Here is a 17232-nt window from a genome sequence, read left to right as displayed (position 1 = left end):
TTTCTGTGGGGGCACCTACCATCTGGAACGGGCTTCCCCTGGAGTTACGAAACATCCAAGACTTACGCATATTCCGCCGTGCCCTGAAAACATTTCTATTCCAACAAGCTGGTCTGGCCTAACTCTCCCTTTTTAATTGGCTTTTAAACTGGCTTTTAAATTGGGTTTTAAACCTCTTTAGATAAATTTGGATGTTTTTAATCTTTGAGCCTAAATTACTTAATCTGTTTCTTAATAGTTTTTAACTTCTATATGTATTTGTATTTATTATGGCTGTTCACCGCCCTGAGTCCTTCGGGAGTAGGGCGGTATACAAATATGAAAAATAATAATAATAATAATAATAATAATAATAATAATAATAATAATAATAATAATAAAATATTTAATTTTAATATTTAATTTAATGTTAAAATTCAGTTATGCCTCAGCCTACTGATTTCAATCAGTTTACGTCTTTAATACCAAGTGGCTTATGCTGGTTAGGGATTATGAGAATTGGTCCAACGCATATGGATAACATTAGACTATATAAAGTCCTGGACATCTCATTCATGGAGAATAATTGCAATTAACATGAATAGAATTTTAGAAATGCATTCATGCAAGGCATATTAACATATGAAATCCAGAATCCAGTAGAGCAATGTTTCTCAACCTTGGCAGCTTCGAGATGCGTGGACTTCAACTCCCAGAATTCCCCAGCCAAATCTGTGTTGAAGTCCACACATCTTAAAAACTGCCAAGGTTGAGAAACACTGCATCCAACAAAAAGTATGGATATTATCTGACAACTCTGTTAAGGCACTACTTTCTTCTTTGTGTATCAGGGCAGACATAGAGCTGAACATTATCTCTGCCAAACAAATCCGTTAGATGTAACCATCGGAACAAATATATGATATTGGTTGCTCAACTGTGATTTAGCAACACTGATCATCTGTTGGTGAAGAAAAATGATCTGTTTCAGTTCTGTCCTCCTGGAACAATTTGGCCAAGAGGCTTCTCAAAGGGATTCATTAGCATCTCTCACCTGTATTACACAGGCGGAGTAGACAATAAATAAGCCCTGGGGGATCCATTAAATTAAATCCAATAAATACAGAAAGTACTAAAAAGAAATTCACAAGCAAAGTTTCACCATACAGAGCCTGGAGGAAAGCAATCTGATTACAAACCAGATTGACGTTCAATCATTTCATGCGAATGCATTTTTATTTGTTTAATACAGTGTTCTGGTAAATGGGCAGTTACCAATACTGCAACACATGTTTTATGGGATTGAATCAGCATTTTCTGAACTTTTATACAAACACATCTTCATACAAATACATTTTCAATTAACCAAAGTTAGAACACAAAGGGGAAAAAACAAACTTAATATTCACGATGCATTTGGTTGTACTCATTTACTGTATTTGAAACTTCTCGTATCTTGAAGGAAACTCAAGATACTGTATTATACAAATTCTGTATTTGTGAACAATACTTTTTGATTCATTGAACTGAATCTTGTGTCTTCAGTCACCGGAATGGGAAATGTTCTTGGGGCTAAAGTATCATCAAGGACTCACAGCTGATTATTCTAAGTGCTGGATCTCAACGGTTTGGCATACACAGGTTGCAGAAGGTGGTGAGTCAGAAGCAAAAACATACATCCCAGGAAAACCACAGTTAAAACGAAGAGCAGGATGAAACGGCCAATGAAGAAGGTGTCTACAACCTGAGAATATAACACCGTTAAGTCACAACTGTGGCTGGAGATCTCTTCAGCATTAGATGTCATTAAACTGAAATGTGTTGCATCAGTCTTGGCAGGTGCTAAAGCTCCCTGCATATTTTCTTGACAACTGAGATGAGTTGGTTGGGGACTGAGCAGGGCTGTTTCATTTGAAAAAAAATGCAAAGAAGAGCAACTAAGATGATTAAAGGTCTGGAGACTAAAACATGAAGAACAGTTGCAGGATTTGGGTTTGGCTAGTCTAGAGAAAAGAAGGACTAAGGGTTAACAGTATTCCAGTATTTGAGAGGATGCCAAAAAGAGGGGGGGAGGATTCAATTTATCCTCCAAAGCACCAGAGGGCAGGACAAGAAACAATGGGTGGAAACTAACCAAGGAGAGAAGCAACCTGGAATTAAGGAGAAACTTCCTAACAGTGAGGACAATTAACCAGTGGAACAGAAGCTGCCTTCAGGAATTGTGGGTGCTCCATCACTGGAGGTTTTTAAGAAGAGACTGGACAGTCACTTATCTGAAACGGTATAGGGTCTCCTGCTTGAGCAGGGGGCTGGACTAGAAGACCTCCAAGGTCCCTTCCAGCTCTATTCTGATTCCTTTGTGGCCCCTTCACTTCCACAATCACTTCTTTGGGGAGGCTTGCTTGATACATACTTGCACTAGCTTTTCTGATGGGTGTGTGTGCGGGTTTATTCTCCCAAACTTTTAAATCCTTGGTGCCTAAATCTACTTGTAGTCACTAGTATTTTTAAAAAAATAATAGAGTGACTTTATTTATTTATTTTTGCATTGCTTTGATTTTACTAATTGTATTTTTTTTTTCAAATTACAGTAGTGGCCAAAATTGTGGAAACCTTTTGGGAAAAGTATATTTTCTAAAACTAGCTAATAACACCACTTTTTTTTGGGAATAGTACCATAACATTATATATCAATGGAAAGATAATTTAATCAAGAATGTAATGCAATAACTTATGAATGATTTGCTATTAGAATAGCAGTTACAGTATAAAGAAGAAAAGTGAAACACATAGAAAAAATGAAATATACAAAAATTATCACCATGTCAAGTTAATAGTTGGGTAAACTTTAGCATGAATTACGGCCTTACAGCGTCTTCCCATGGAGTGAACCAAGTCTTTTAGTTCTGCAGCTGTTATAATGTGAAACCAAGATTGAATGATGGCTTCTATTAACTGAGTTTTATTGCTGGGTCGCTTCTGACTAACAAGTTTCTTTAGTCGACTCCATAGATTTTCAATTGGGTTAAGATCTGGGCTATTCCCAGGCCATTCTAGCAGTGGAATATCTTGAAACTCAAAAAAAAAAAAAAAAAGTGATGTTATTAGTGATATTATCAAACCTCAAAAATACACTTTTCCCAAAAGGTTTCTACAATTTTGGCCACTACTGTACTTACTAAAACACAACTGAAATGCAGCACATAAATAAGCAAAATAGAGAAGCACTACGAATAGAAGAGCACTGCAAGATATGGTCAAAAACCTATTAAACCTGCATTCTCTTCTCACTCTAGCTGATCATATCCTACCAGGAACCCGCAAACACAAAGATGGACAATGATGGCAACTTTGTGACCCGTGGACTTCAACTCCCAGAATTCCTGAGCCAGCAGGAAATCTAGGAGTTGAAGTCCACAGATTGTAAAATTGTCATAGTTGCCCACTCCTGTGCAAGCAGGACCTCTCCTGGCTCCAGTTTCCCAATGACGTTTTCCTTGGCCTCCTAATATTAAATGCAGTTTCATAGGTTTGGGGGAAGGTTATGCTCCTAATAGGTGGAATTTGGAGTTCCTTTATATAATTTCTTTCCAACTTTCTATTGAGTTAGAAAGAAAAAAGAACAAATATGCAGAAATGAATAAAGAAACCAAGGAAACATCCAAGGTGAAAATAATTTCAGACTCCAATATAGGCTTGAATAGAGGCATCTGTTTCACTCCATGTGGCCTGGCCTGGTCACTCAGAACTTAGACAGTAACTATGGACAACCTATCTAAAATATATAATTTATATTTCATATTTCTTAACCATTCATCCCCTTATGATGTATTTACAAACCAGGGCAGAGGGGGATAAAAGGAATTAAAAACTTTTGATTGCACACAAAAAGACATACAAACACGCCAATTCATGCTTCGAGTATGAAACGTACAGTGTATGATCCAATTTGTCTTTACCCCAGCAAAGAGAGAAGCAATGCAAAAATCAACTTTTCAGCTTCTGGGCCTACATGATCCTCTGTGTTGAGTGAAGGCAAGTTTCACAAAACAAGATTAATGCAAGTTTGACCTCTCCTGGCTACAGGACAAACCTCCTGTGGGTGATGTGTTTGCTCATTCCACAAGCTTTACTTTTTAATTAGTCAATTAGCACATTGTGGGTGCTGAAAACTCTGTGCAGGCATTATCGATATTCTATTGTGCTTAACCTCCTGTTGAAATTAACTCTAAAGATATCCCAAATGACTCTTCTATAATACTGCCCTCTCTCTCAACCCACATATTCTGGTACCCTCTTTCCATTGCTATTCCTGGTTCTGAAAATCAAGGAGATGCATGAAGGGTAGATTTATTCTTGTTTCTAGCCAAACCAGGGGTTCCACTTACATCTTGAATTTTATCTAACACTCAATAGTGATTGCCCTGTCTCAAATATCAAAAAAATCTACCAGACTTGATAGGTGTTTATTGTTTGCCACTGCTACACTGAATTAGACTTAGGAAACATGGAACAATCTAAACAAAACTAAAGTGATACATGGAACTTTCACAGATGCTTTTCCTTCAGAAATGACATTGACCTCCCTTGTGGAGAAGGGCTGCGTTGGCTGTCCCTCAAATTGAGGTGCTGGATAAAAAATAGTTCAGAATGTAACTCCAGCTAAGGCAACGGTCTGTGTTACACAAGTGTGCTGATGGCAGAACTGGGCAGGAACGTGGGCAGGAAGGAGCCCTGCAAGAAGCACAACACTCTCATCATCAAGGAGAGGAGGACAGAAGAGCTTCAGAATGAGTATAGAATTTAAAGAATTAAGTCTGGGAAATCTATGGGAAAGAGGAATCAATTGCCTCTAAAGTTGATCTGAGACAGACACACACACACAGCTCTTAATAAAAATTCAGACTGTTTTGGAGGGTTAATCTAGCAGCAGGTAAAAGCCTAAAGGAATATTTGATTATTGGTGAAATCTGCTGGAAGCATCAGCTACGTTAGTAAAAGTTAAAAGGTAGAACTATACATGGTACCAAAGAAAAGATGGGGAGGGGGTTAGGATGCACTCTAATAAGGTAAAAGCAGAAGCCAAGGATCTGCACGTAGAGGAATAAGAACCAGCTCCTGAGATCAAAGAAGACAAGTTGTGTTCATCACAATTAAGGTTATCATGACATCCTTAATGTCTCTCTGAGTTTGGTGGTTTACTTGTGGATGTTTCACTCTCTGACTAGGTAACATTATCAGTGCTCAAAGTTCACATCTTTACTGCCATTAATTATGGAACTTTTTATTTTTTGCAAAAGATGATGGATCTTATTTCTAGATTTAAAAAATAGTATTTTTTTAAAAAAATCTGAAGCTCAGACAGTTCAGTGTGAAATATTTTTTTTTTAGAAAAACTATAATAAAGCATCCATTTCCCTATTTAATTGTAGGATTAGTTGTCTGAAACTATGAGAGGCAAGCCATTAAGTAGTGGCAGATATGGGAGAGTCCCATAAAAAGAACAGCACTGGATTGAGCGATGAAAAAAAAGAATTCATGAAGGGTAATTTTCATAACTTGCTGCAAATTATAGCACAGAGCACTGGCTTTAAAGAAGTTCAAGCAAAACCTATATTGGCTGACCCTAATAATAAACAGCAGCCATAATGGCTAATGAAATTTTTATATTGAGACAATATTCAACTGAGTGCCAACTATTAGTAAGTAAAGACAACACAGTCATTAGTCGTTATTAGTCTGACCCGCAACAGATTTATAAGCAGCAGAATAGAATTTCAGGAGACAGGAAGCAGGAAATTGTATGAATCCAAATCAAAGCTTCAGAATGCAAATGTAATTGTGTGGCCTGTTGAAGAATTTTTTCATCAAAACAAGAAAAGAGCTGAAGCATAAATGAGACAGTATCTCCAAAAGTTTAACAAGCAGTTATAACTGAACTTTCCTTTTTAAGATGCAACGGACTCCTAGAAAAGCAAGGCACTCTGTGTCTAATGGGGGAAAAAATTCTATGAATAATACAACATGGAAGCACGTTCCCTTTGCAAACAAGCCTTAGTGTAAAAGCATTTCCTCTCACCTAATAAGGTGAGCAAGCATTCTTTTTGAGACTTCTCTTTCCAGTTTAAATACTTAGTTTTTATAGCTGATTTTTTTCATGCCTGGGGATAAAGAGCCATTTAGTTTCAGATTTTAATTTCATTTTCCTATTGCCCATATTCTCTTATTGCCTTTTTGATTTCTTTAGATAAGACACAGCACAAGCTTCACAAATGCAAAATTCATTTGGCAAGTCTTTGTAATCAATGGGAGTCCTCTAGTGCCTGCTTCTGATCACAGAACGGGAATTCAAACAACTAAAACAAGCAGCTTGGTCTTTCAGTTAAACTCGATAAACAACCTTCACTTTTAACGTCAGACGTCTAGATTTTCAGGCAAGCAAAAGAAGTTACTTCGAGTATTTTTGATTATGCTCAAATAACTCATTATGAGAGGCTGCTTCATTTCCCTTTAGTGCCAGATACTTGCTTCAAAATAGAATCCTATCCTTGAGCCCTTAGCCTGCCATAAATTCAATCTGATCCAAAGTATCCACTCACTCTTAGTTGGAGTCTTTGATACCCAACTGCCAAGCCAGCCCAGAGCTTCTAATAACTTGGGGCAGCACTAGCATTCTAACTCTGGTTCTTACTGTCACCACTTCCAGCAATGCTTCCCTTGTTCTGGCCACAATTGAGAAACAGGCAATTAACTCTCTGCTTGGGGTGATGCATTTCATTGAGACTATACTTAGCCCATGTGCTCAATCAGCTCAAAGACTGCATTTGCCTTGGTTTCATCAACAGCTGAGACAGAACACGTTGATTTGCAGATGCTTTTACCTTGATTTCTATAACTGGTGCGGGAAACTTGCCGGCTCGAGGAAAAAGCAACAAGGTTAAAGTGATGATCACAGCAGCAAAGAAAACGAGAATGACTGAAAACCTAGAGAAATAGAAAGTTAATGCAGAATCATCACAATATTTGAATGCTAGCATCTCTTACTTGTATATAATCTACATTAGTTCTTGCTCATAAGCCAAATATTAGATGTACAGGTAGTCCTTGACCTACAACAACTGAGCTCAAAATTTCTACTGTTAAGCAAGGCAGTTAAGTGAATTTTGTTCCATGATATGACCTTTTTGCTGCAGTTAAGTCAATCACTGCAATTGTTAAGTGAATCATGAGGTTATTAAATGAATCTGGCTTCCCCCATTGACTTTGCTTCTTGGAAGCCAGCTTGGAAGGTTACAATGGTGATCACATGATCCCAGAACAGTGCAACCATTTATAAATATATGACAGTTGCCAAACACTCACATTTTGATCGCGTAATCATGGGGATGCTGCAACGGTAATAAGTTTGAAAACCAGACATAATTCACCTTTTTTCAAGAGGTGTTGGAATTTGGGTCACTAAATGAAAGATTGTAAATCGAGGAATTCCTGTATGTCTTTACTTCTGTTGATGAAAAGAAGGTAAACTCTGGGGTTTCCCTTTTTTCCCTTCCAGCCAGAACATAACATCTTCTGTGAACCCTAAGAACAAGGGCCATCAAGTCCAGGAAGGGAAAAGGAAGAAGGCACAGGAAGTGCCTGGCATCAGGTTATAAAATGACAATTTAACATTTAATTACACATTCTCATATTTATGCTTCTAATCAGCTTAATTACTGAAATTCACAACTCTGAATTGATCTGGGGAGGATCTGTCTTTATGTCAGGATAATCTAGAAAATGAATTGTTATGTCTTATATTAAGTAACATATCTGTCAATTTTCATTTCATGCAACTTTTCAGAGTACCTTTTAATAATCTCTCCTGCAAAATCACATTATTTTTTGACAACGAAGTGCAAAAAATTTTCAAACATTTCTTATGCTTTCATCCAAACAATATTAAAGTGATGTACATTAAACTTCTGCTTTTAAAAAAGGAACACCGTGGTTCTTTAAAGTTTAATAGTCACCTTCAGCATTACAAGAAGTCGTTAATTCAACTACTTCCTAACCTTGTATACTATGAAATACTTACAGCAACCATAAACAGCTCTAGTTTGGCTCTGTTACTGAAATGCTAAATATGCATAAGCAATGTAAGAATGCTCCATTCACTTGAGAAAAATTGACCTATTATTGAACTGCTTATTACAGGCTCTATACTCTCATTGAAATAGCCACTCCAGATATTCAGAGAACAGTTCACTAGCAAATCAGAAAGAGGGGAAAAATAGAAAGTGGAGTTTGCTATATAGCTATAGCACAGAGCGAAGACGTTTCAAATTGTATAAAAGCTTTGCTACTTCAAAGAAAGCTTTACATGTGACACTAATACAAAGAAACAATGCCAGATACAATTAAGAAAATTCACAGAGGACAACGGGAGCATTAATGAGAAACAGCAGGTGCCCAATAAGAGAAATGATTCTGTTGAAAGGATTGAATCACCTTTGTACACAGGTTAGCAGATCAATAGTTAACATGATCAAGTAGGACCATTCCACTGGTCCAGAAACCTGCAACTGCACTGAGGCAGGCTGTGTAAAATGTCCTTGTTAGGGCCAGGCAGTCTTTCATCGCAGCATTTTGCTACAGCCAATTTAAGAGCGCAGAAATTATGTTTAACGGTGGAAAGAAACAGAACCTGGTGAATGAGCAGAAGAAATGCTGGGGAGGTTTCCTGGAGACTGGATCATACTCTGCATATCTAAGAGCTACTGCCCTGACAGGTAAACATGATCATGGATCAACATTAGGAAATTTACAGAGCTAACACTCCAGAGAGTTGAATGATCTAATAAAAAAAAATCACCTCATTGCTGCTCAGGTTACCAGCGTTCATCACCATGAAAAGTCTCTTTGTTAACATCTCATTTGTATTATATAATGTTAAAACAATTCAGGTTAAGAATCTCCAGCATTTGCACAAAAATCTGCTTTCTTAAGCCTTGCCTGAAATTATTTTGAAGAGCAGCATCCCCTCCATTTATTTTGCTAGTAATAGAGATCTCACCTAGCAAGTCCAGCAGCTCTGGATAACAACATGCACAGCAATAAAGTCAAGACCCAGACCACTGCCAAGATGAATACTCCAGGCCCAACTCCAAGTATTGTACCAGTCATCCTTTTCTCTGAAAGATCAAGAAAAGTTAAAGGAAGCTTCATGAACCACTGTTATGTTTATTTAATGTGTTTGAATTGTTACTTCTTTCTCCATCTGCACCAACACTCCTGTTTTCCAAGCTGTATGGCAACCATGGAGGAAAATAAACCAATAGATGCCATTCTTCTTTGTTGCTTCATTTATTTAGGTGCTGTGCTACTACTGGTATTTCCCTTCCTCCAGGATGCACTGGATTGCATAGGTGGTTCACATGCATAAAATTCTCCCAGGCCTGTGAAACAAGATTAATCAAAACCAGGTAACACATCATGGTTGGAAGACAGGAAGAAAAGAAAGTACAGGCAATCATCAATTTACTACCACAACTGAGGCCAAAATCTCTGTTGCTAAGCAAGACAGTAAAGTGAGTTTTGTCCCATTTTACGACCATTCTTGCCAGTTAAGTGAATCCTTGCAGTTATTAAGTGAGTAACAGGGCTAAGTGAATCTGGCTTCCCCATTGATTTTGCTTGTCAGAAAGTGCAAAAGGTGACCACGTGACCCTGGGACACTGCCAATCATCATAAATACATCCCAATTGTTAAGCATCTGAATTTTGATCATGTAACCATGAGGATGCTTCAATGGTCAGAAGTGTGAAAAACAGTCATAAATCGCTTTTTTTCAATCACTCAATTTTAAACAGTCACTAAATGAATGGTTGTAAGTGGAGATTGCCTGTTACAAAAATCTGATAATTCTTAGATGGCAGCAAAGAGTCTGTTCATGTGGATTTTTGCAGCCCAGCTCTACAAATCTGAGGAAAAAGCAGCTCAATGGCTGTATTCTTACATTATGTTATTTTATGCATGATTCCCAAATAAATCTGCTGAATCTGCACAATATACTGTACAGCCTAAGACCAAACAAGGGTTGCATTCACACAACATGGTGCACCAAAAGACATCTGGCTGATCTGCTGTATCCAACTCTGTATGTTTTAAATCGGTGCCTCTTCCTGCTTTTAATCATGGCCATTAAAGGGGAAATACTTCCAATTCCCCCTCTCTTCCCCTACCCGGACCAGTCAAAGTGGCCCCCAGGGCACAAACAGGATTAAAAGAAAAGGTTGAAAGAATCAACATTGTAAATCTGGCAGGCAAAGACCATCCTGGTCAAAGCTTTCCCGGTGGAATTCCTGCCTGCCTTAAAGCAACTAAAAACATTTTTTTTTAATTAAGGATCCAGCCACGAGACAGAAATAATATCAATAAAAATAAAACAATAAAAATAAGCAAGCGGAGGCCTTCCACGCGTGACCGGACCTACCCCCAAATTCCTTGCCTTCTGAAAGCGGGCAATCTTAACCAATCCTGAGAAAGCTTTGAACGAGATATTTCCCGGGAGAGCCAATAAGCGTTGATCTTGCTTCTTCACTGTCGGATCGGATTGGCGGTTGCTCGGGGCAACCCGAAGCCTCGCGGAGAGGCAGACGGAGAGAGCGCGAGCGCACCTCCCGTCGCCCGTCTGCCTACGGATTGGTTCAGAGGAGAAGCGGTTTTTCACCAATCGCCTTCGCCCGTACGGCGTGACGTCATCGCCTTTTCTCCCTCTAAATCTGGGATTGTGATCTTTGGGAGTCTGGCTGGAAAATCGCAGGATTTCTAATGTGAATCAAAGCTTCGCCCCTCGCCTTTTCTCTCTCTTTAATAAGGAAAGTTATTTACAGTATAAATTTATGTCTTTTCCTGCCCAGTTGTTAGCTCACCTGGTTGAAGAAACAAACAAGCACAATTTAATGGCACTGAAATATGTGCTAATTTAGCACTCAGGATTAGCTAAAAAAAAAGAAACAACCCACCAAATCCTGGCAAATCAAAATGAAGCACCTGTAAAAACAGGCTGCAGTAACAGAAATAACAAAAAGAACAGCTTTCTCTCTCTCTCTCTCTCTCTCTTTCCAATTGGCGTAGATATTAGCTATATGATGTTTAAGATGTTTAATAAACTAGAATACAAAATCAGCAACATGAATAGGTGGTTGCCCCCGGCCCCGGCCCAAATTTGGAAAACAAATTTTGGGGGAGGGCTTTGTTAAATGCTTCTGCTAATTGAGATCATTCTTCAATTATTTTTTCACCCCACTTTGGCAAAAACTTGCTTGTGCGGGTGTGTGCATGTGTTAAAAATGTTATAAGAGGAAAACATCTCACACTTGTTTTGCTTGCTTATTTTCAACATTAGAGAACATCTAAAATAGAAACACTTGTAATATCCAATTGAGAAAATTGCCATCTGTCCTTTCTTTTCCCACTTCAGATATGTGTAAGGAATTGCTATCCTTCTGGTTAGTTTTAAATTTCATCAGAACATGTTTAAATAATACAAGATCACAGGAGTTGCTTGTGTAAGGTCCGGCTATACGCTTAAGCTCTCAGTGAACCAAAAAGAAAGACTTAAACGGAGGCTTGAATAAGAATCAACATTTAATCTTTGATCAAAGACAAAAGGCTGGGTAAAACCATTCCAAACACATACAAAGAGATATGTATATGGGAGGGTTCACATCTTCAGAGAAGATGTAACCACATTTTATACCTTTAAAGCATCAGTTAGATCCCCAATTCTGGCCCCTTAATTTATGTTTGTGTATTCTTTGTTGCCCTGCAAAGGAATCTAAACTTCCAATTAGTCTTATCTTTGTTTACTTAATTGGCCACTTAGCCCCTGGCTCCTGAAGACCAGATCTTATCCAGATCAGACATAAATTAGGATTGAGATGTAAATTACCCCTTTGTTGATGGCTGGAGTTCCAACAGATACGTACCATGTTTTTAGGTGGCACAGAAAGAGATTGATATGAGCAGGTCAAATGGCAGGGACATACGTTTGACAAATACCAGATACATTTCAGAGGCCTAATGACAATATGTTTGTAACAGGAGATACAAATAGAAAGGAATAATATATGTGATACAAAAGCACAATATATATGTTACAGGAACCTAATGATTACAGAATAACAAGCTTTTACTAAATCTAGTATATCAGTATTTTATATTCTATATTATTGTTTCCCTACACTTGGATTCTGAATATCAGTGGCCCCCAACCTTTTGAGCACCAGGGACCGGTTCAATGGTTTTTCTGTGGACCGGAGGGGGTGTGGTTTTGTGTGCTGCCTGCAACCTGCGGATGAGACTTTGCTTGTTTGTGTGGCCTGGTTTCTGGCATGCTGCGGCCCGGTGCCAGTCCACAGACTGGGGGTTGGGGACCCCTGCTCTATATTATCCCCAGGCCTTCTCAAAATGGAAAGAATTCACTTTCTCCTTGCATTTATCAATCACTCATTGCTAATCATATGTGAAATATATGCTACTTGGAGTAGAGGGTTACAACAGTGGGAGAACAGTCTGGCTTCTTGGAAGAACCTGGGACCAGCCATTTAGGATATGAGAGGTGGCGCAGTGGTTAGAGTGCAGTACTTCAGCTGACTGCTAGTTCAGCAGGTCAGCAGATCAAATCTCACTGGCTCAAGGTTGATTCAGCCTTCCATCCTTCCAAGGTGGGTAAAATGAGGACCCAGATTGTTGGGGGCAATATGCTAATGCTAATGCAATATGCTAATATGCAATATGCTATATGCTAACTTTGTAAACTTTGTAAACCGCTTAGAGAGGGCTGTAAAGCACTATGAAGTGGTATAGAAGTCTAAATAATAATAACAATAAAATGCTGGATTAATTAGAACTTTGATACGATACAGGTGAATGCCAGAGCCAATGGTAGCATAGAAATGGAAGGCATTGAACATGGGTAGTTGAATCATTAGCAAAAGTATTTTAGCAGATGCAGTCAAGCAGATGAGCAAAAGAAAAACATAGATTTATTTCATATGTAAGGAACAGGTGGGTTCTACTTATCTTTACTTATCTTTATGCGCGCTCTTCTGCATAAGTGCAGAAGCATTTTGATGATATCAGGGTCGGTGGGCGGAGCCTCCCGCCGGTTTTACTACTGGTTCTATAGAACCAGTGCGAACCGGGGGCAACCCACCACTGGTAAGGAACCAAAATATAGCAATAATCTTTTATTTTACGCCCAGTAAATACCCTCTGATCCTTGGGCAGATTAAACCATAGAGCAATAAAACATCATCATTATATAGATAAAAGTAATAACATTTATTACAACAAAGCAACAGATGAAAATTGCAATGAAACCCATATCAGCCAATAAAATAAATGTGTTGCTTTTGGGAAGATATTCAGAATTTTCAGTGCTAATGCTGAAGAGGGCCTTTACTGTATTCTCTATTTATTCATTTTCCTAGGGTGCTTGGAAATGTCCTCAAATGAATATCTCTGAATTTATAGGTAAATGAATGTCTGAAATGGTATAGGCAAGGGTTTCCTGCCTCAGGAGGAGGGTGGACTAGAAGGCCTCCAAGGTCCCTTCCAACATTGTTATTCTATATTAGCAAATTTTCTTTTCTTTTATGTAAACTGAGAGCATATGCACCAAGACCAAGAGCATATGCACCAAGAGCCTTGGTGGCACAGCAGACTAAAGTGCTGTTAAGTAACACCAGCTGCCTGCAATTACTGCAAGTTCAAATCTCACCAGGCTCAAGGTTGACTCAGCCTTCCATCCTTTCGAGGTAAAATGAGGACCCGGTTTGTGGGAGCAAACCGTATAAATAAGAACACCGCTTAGTGGGGCCGAAAGCCCTACTAAGCAGGTATATACAAAAGTATGAAGGCTATTGCTTAACGCATTGTAAGCCGCCCTGAGTCTCCGGAAAAGGGTGGCATATAAATCGAACCAATAAATAAATAAATAAATAAATAAATAAATAAATAAATAAATAAATAAATAAATAAATAAATAATAAATAAGACAAATTCCTTGTGTGTCCAATTACACTTGGCCAATAAAAAATTTGATTTTATTCTATTAGCAAGTTGAGATGTGATTTTTGTCACTTCATTGTTGCTTGATTGTTCTCAGGCAGATCACTTCAGCCATCAAGTGGACTTCCTAAATGTAATTGGACCTAAAACTGTTTAGAGCTTTCTCAGTAATACCAAAATGTATGTTAAAATTGAGGAACCCCTTTTCACACTCCAAATCTTTAAAGGAAGACATTTCTTCTTTCACCCAAATTACAGCAAAGAAGAACACAGGGGAGGAGAAGAATCTGAGAAATTTGTGACAGCATTTCAGCTATGAAGTAGAACTCATTATACATTCCAGATTAGCAACTTTCTTCCTGAGTGATCACTTAGGAGTGAAAACATTCTACTGATAAACTTTCCCATTAATGCAGCTTTCCTCTTGATTTGACTGCCAAAATTATTGGAACATAAGCTGATAAAGCATCTCATATTTAGAGGGTTGGACTGTAGTTCAGAGGAAGACCAGGTCTGTTTGCAGAAATTCACAAAGCCCTTGCTATTTCTGATCTAAAAGAAAGCTCAAGCAACAGATGATTGGATTGACCTTTGAAGAATCAATGTCTTGAAATTGAAACCACAGAGAACTAGAAAGCAAACAACTTGATTCAACATATAGTGAATTCCTGATGCGTTCCTTAAATTGCAAAATAATAATTTGTTGTATCTATTTTTCTTTCACAGTCACATTGATAGTTACATTGTTGGTCTCAAAACTTTAAAAGTTAGTATATACCATTGAAGCAGGGGTGAAATCTACTTACCTTCCCTACCAGTTCGGAAGTGTGTGCATGCATCGTGTGCAATTTTGGACCCTCTGTGCATGTGCAAAGCCTTCTGTGCATGTGCAGAGGGTAAAAAACAGGTTACTTCCTGGTTAAAACCAGGAAGTAACAATGTCCAGGTGGGTGGGTGGAGCCTTGCGCTGCTGCTGCTACCGGTTCTCCGAACCACCCGCCACTGCCACTACCAATTCAACCGAACTGGTACCATTTCACCCCTGCATTGAAGCATAAAGTCAGTAAAGAGAATGGGTAGAGAACCCAGGCATAAAAAATGCATTCCCTATACTTAAAGCCAGAATGGCAGAAAAAATAGGTTGCCAAAGTGTTTGTGTGTAGAGGGGAATACTGGGAAGATGACGAGAAATAAATGTAAGCAGAATTCATCATGATGATGAGGTCCCCATAATTAGGGCTAGGGGCATCTCCCTAAAAGATATTATGTGCTGAAAACTGACCCTTGACAATTCTACCACAATAGAAAGTATGTGTAAAAACCTGCCATTTTATAGTTTGTATGAAGCACAAACAGGTTGTGTAAATGTGTTTGAACTTCAGAATCAAGACTGAGTTGCAGTTTTATTTCTCATAAGTCTGAGATGGTTTTGTTTGGTGACAATGTACAGTTTGAATTCGTTTTTGCCAACATTTCATGAAGTCTCCACGGCCATTTTGGTGTATTTGGAAGCTTTCTTATCTCTTGTTTTATGCATGTTGGGACATGGCATGTTGCATCAACCACAATCGGCAGTGAAATGGCAATGTCCAAAAGTCCCTGATCTCAAACTGCTTTTGACAATGAACAACACTAATTTGATTGGGAAGGAACAAAAATCATTGGCCATACCAACACCCACCACAAACGAGAATTTATTGAAGCCTGGTATTTTCCCAAAGGAGCAATTAGCAAGCATATTGATTTACATCCAGCATATGAATCTGTAAGAAATCAGACCATTCGAACAACAAATCAACAAGAGAACCAATCAGCTGCTCAGAATTTAAATATAGCTCCAAACCAGTGGTGGGTTGCTCCCGGTTCGGACCGGTTTGCAAGAACCAGTAATAAAACTGGCGGGAGGTCCCGCTCACTGCCCCGGATGTTGTCATCAGCGATCTGCGCATGTGCAGAAGCTTCTACGCATGTGCAGAAGCAAGGTGCACAGATGAGTGAAGCAAGCACATGCATGAGATCCCATTGCAAACCGGTAGTAAAAGTAAGTAGAACCCACCCCTGCTCCAAACAAACAACCAATCATACGCCCAACTGATTACATAAGCCATATATAATAAGCTAAAGAGGAATAGGACAAGAAAATCCTGATGATGATGTTACCTAGTCTGGTCACGAAATGTTCAGAAACTAAATTGAAACAAGCTTGGAGAGCAAACCTCTGCCAAAATCTAAAACCTCAGCTACAAGTATTTTCTATTATTTCAAAACCTTATCATAGTTCAAAATCTTAGCCAATTCAACCAGTAGTGTTTAATCTTTGTTGCTTCTCTTGCTGCAAATTGCATTTGTATCTGGAACGCACACATACAGCCTCTACTCTGAGAAGACCTCTTCACTGGGCTAGACTACTAAATGGGATATAAGAGCAGGATATATGCCATGATGATGATGATGATCTATTCTTGCTTTGACAGAGCACAACCCCATTCTGATCCTATTAATGGATTAAATCGTGATTAATTAAATTAATTAAATGATTTATTAATTAAATCGTGATCATACCCCATTCTGTTCCCATTAAGTTGCTTCCTCATCTGCCTTCCTACCATCCTCTGAATTTGGTACAGTGGAAGTGAAATAGACTCCTAGATCTGGATGATTCACTTAATCAAAAACTACCAAATATCCATTTAACTATGAACAATTTATCCTCCCCGCTGGGTGAATTTGCCAGTACTTCATAAGAAATGCCCTGAGGGATTGACTGCCTCATAAATGCTAATATTAAGACAGCTTCAAGAATAAGTCTTTACTTTGTGAAAATGAAAGATTATTTTGACCTTTTTCAAATTTACACAGGCAATGAATTTCTCTGTTGGATAGATAGTTCTTTTAATTTAAAGTTCTATTCCCTAAAATGAAGGATATCAAGTTTCTGAATATCAGATCTGGAGATTTTTACTGCAGTTTTCTGAAGACCAAGCCTCTTATCATCACCTCTCACTACAATAAGAACCTTGCCATTACAACTGAATGAGGAACCAAGCTCCTTAATTCAGGCTGAATAGATAACACCCATCTCTAAAATCCTCAAATTGTATTGTGATAACAGTTGCAGACAGTAAGGAAGATGACCTTGATAGAGATGCAAGCTCCGTTACCAAAGTGATGAGGACTAAAAAATATCTAAAGTTC

General features: G+C 38.4%; 1 protein-coding gene across 1 annotated transcript; it reads right to left on the bottom strand.

The window, feature by feature from the left end:
• Nucleotides 1-1522: 1522 nt before the first annotated feature.
• On the bottom strand, nucleotides 1523-9404 carry TMEM218 (transmembrane protein 218). Its single transcript, XM_070952461.1, has 3 exons — nucleotides 9035-9404; nucleotides 6861-6963; nucleotides 1523-1723 (listed from the first exon to the last, which is right to left on the bottom strand). Exons 1-3 carry the CDS (start codon nucleotides 9184-9186, stop codon nucleotides 1586-1588), a joined length of 393 nt encoding a protein of 130 aa, XP_070808562.1. The 5' UTR covers nucleotides 9187-9404; the 3' UTR covers nucleotides 1523-1585.
• Between the last annotated feature and the right edge of the window lie 7828 nt (nucleotides 9405-17232).

The sequence above is a fragment of the Pituophis catenifer genome, unplaced genomic scaffold, assembly GCF_029215685.1.
Source record: "Pituophis catenifer annectens isolate HBS135680 unplaced genomic scaffold, rPitCat1.0.hap2 SCAF_12, whole genome shotgun sequence".
In the NCBI taxonomy this organism is placed as follows: domain Eukaryota; kingdom Metazoa; phylum Chordata; class Lepidosauria; order Squamata; family Colubridae; genus Pituophis; species Pituophis catenifer.
Note: the sequence above shows the minus strand (reverse complement) of the source record. Positions and strands in the feature narration are given on the sequence as shown.

Bases quoted from the DNA above. Each gene is read 5' to 3' on its own strand.
- TMEM218 (XM_070952461.1), bottom strand. From the start codon at position 9,186: ATGAAGCTTCCTTTAACTTTTCTTGATCTTTCAGAGAAAAGGATGACT. The intron at 6,964-9,034 runs GTGAGATCTCTA...CTATTTCTCTAG, and splicing joins AGAGCTGCTGGACTTGCTAG to GTTTTCAGTCATTCTCGTTT. The intron at 1,724-6,860 runs GTAAAAGCATCT...TTATATTCTCAG, and splicing joins CACCAGTTATAGAAATCAAG to GTTGTAGACACCTTCTTCAT.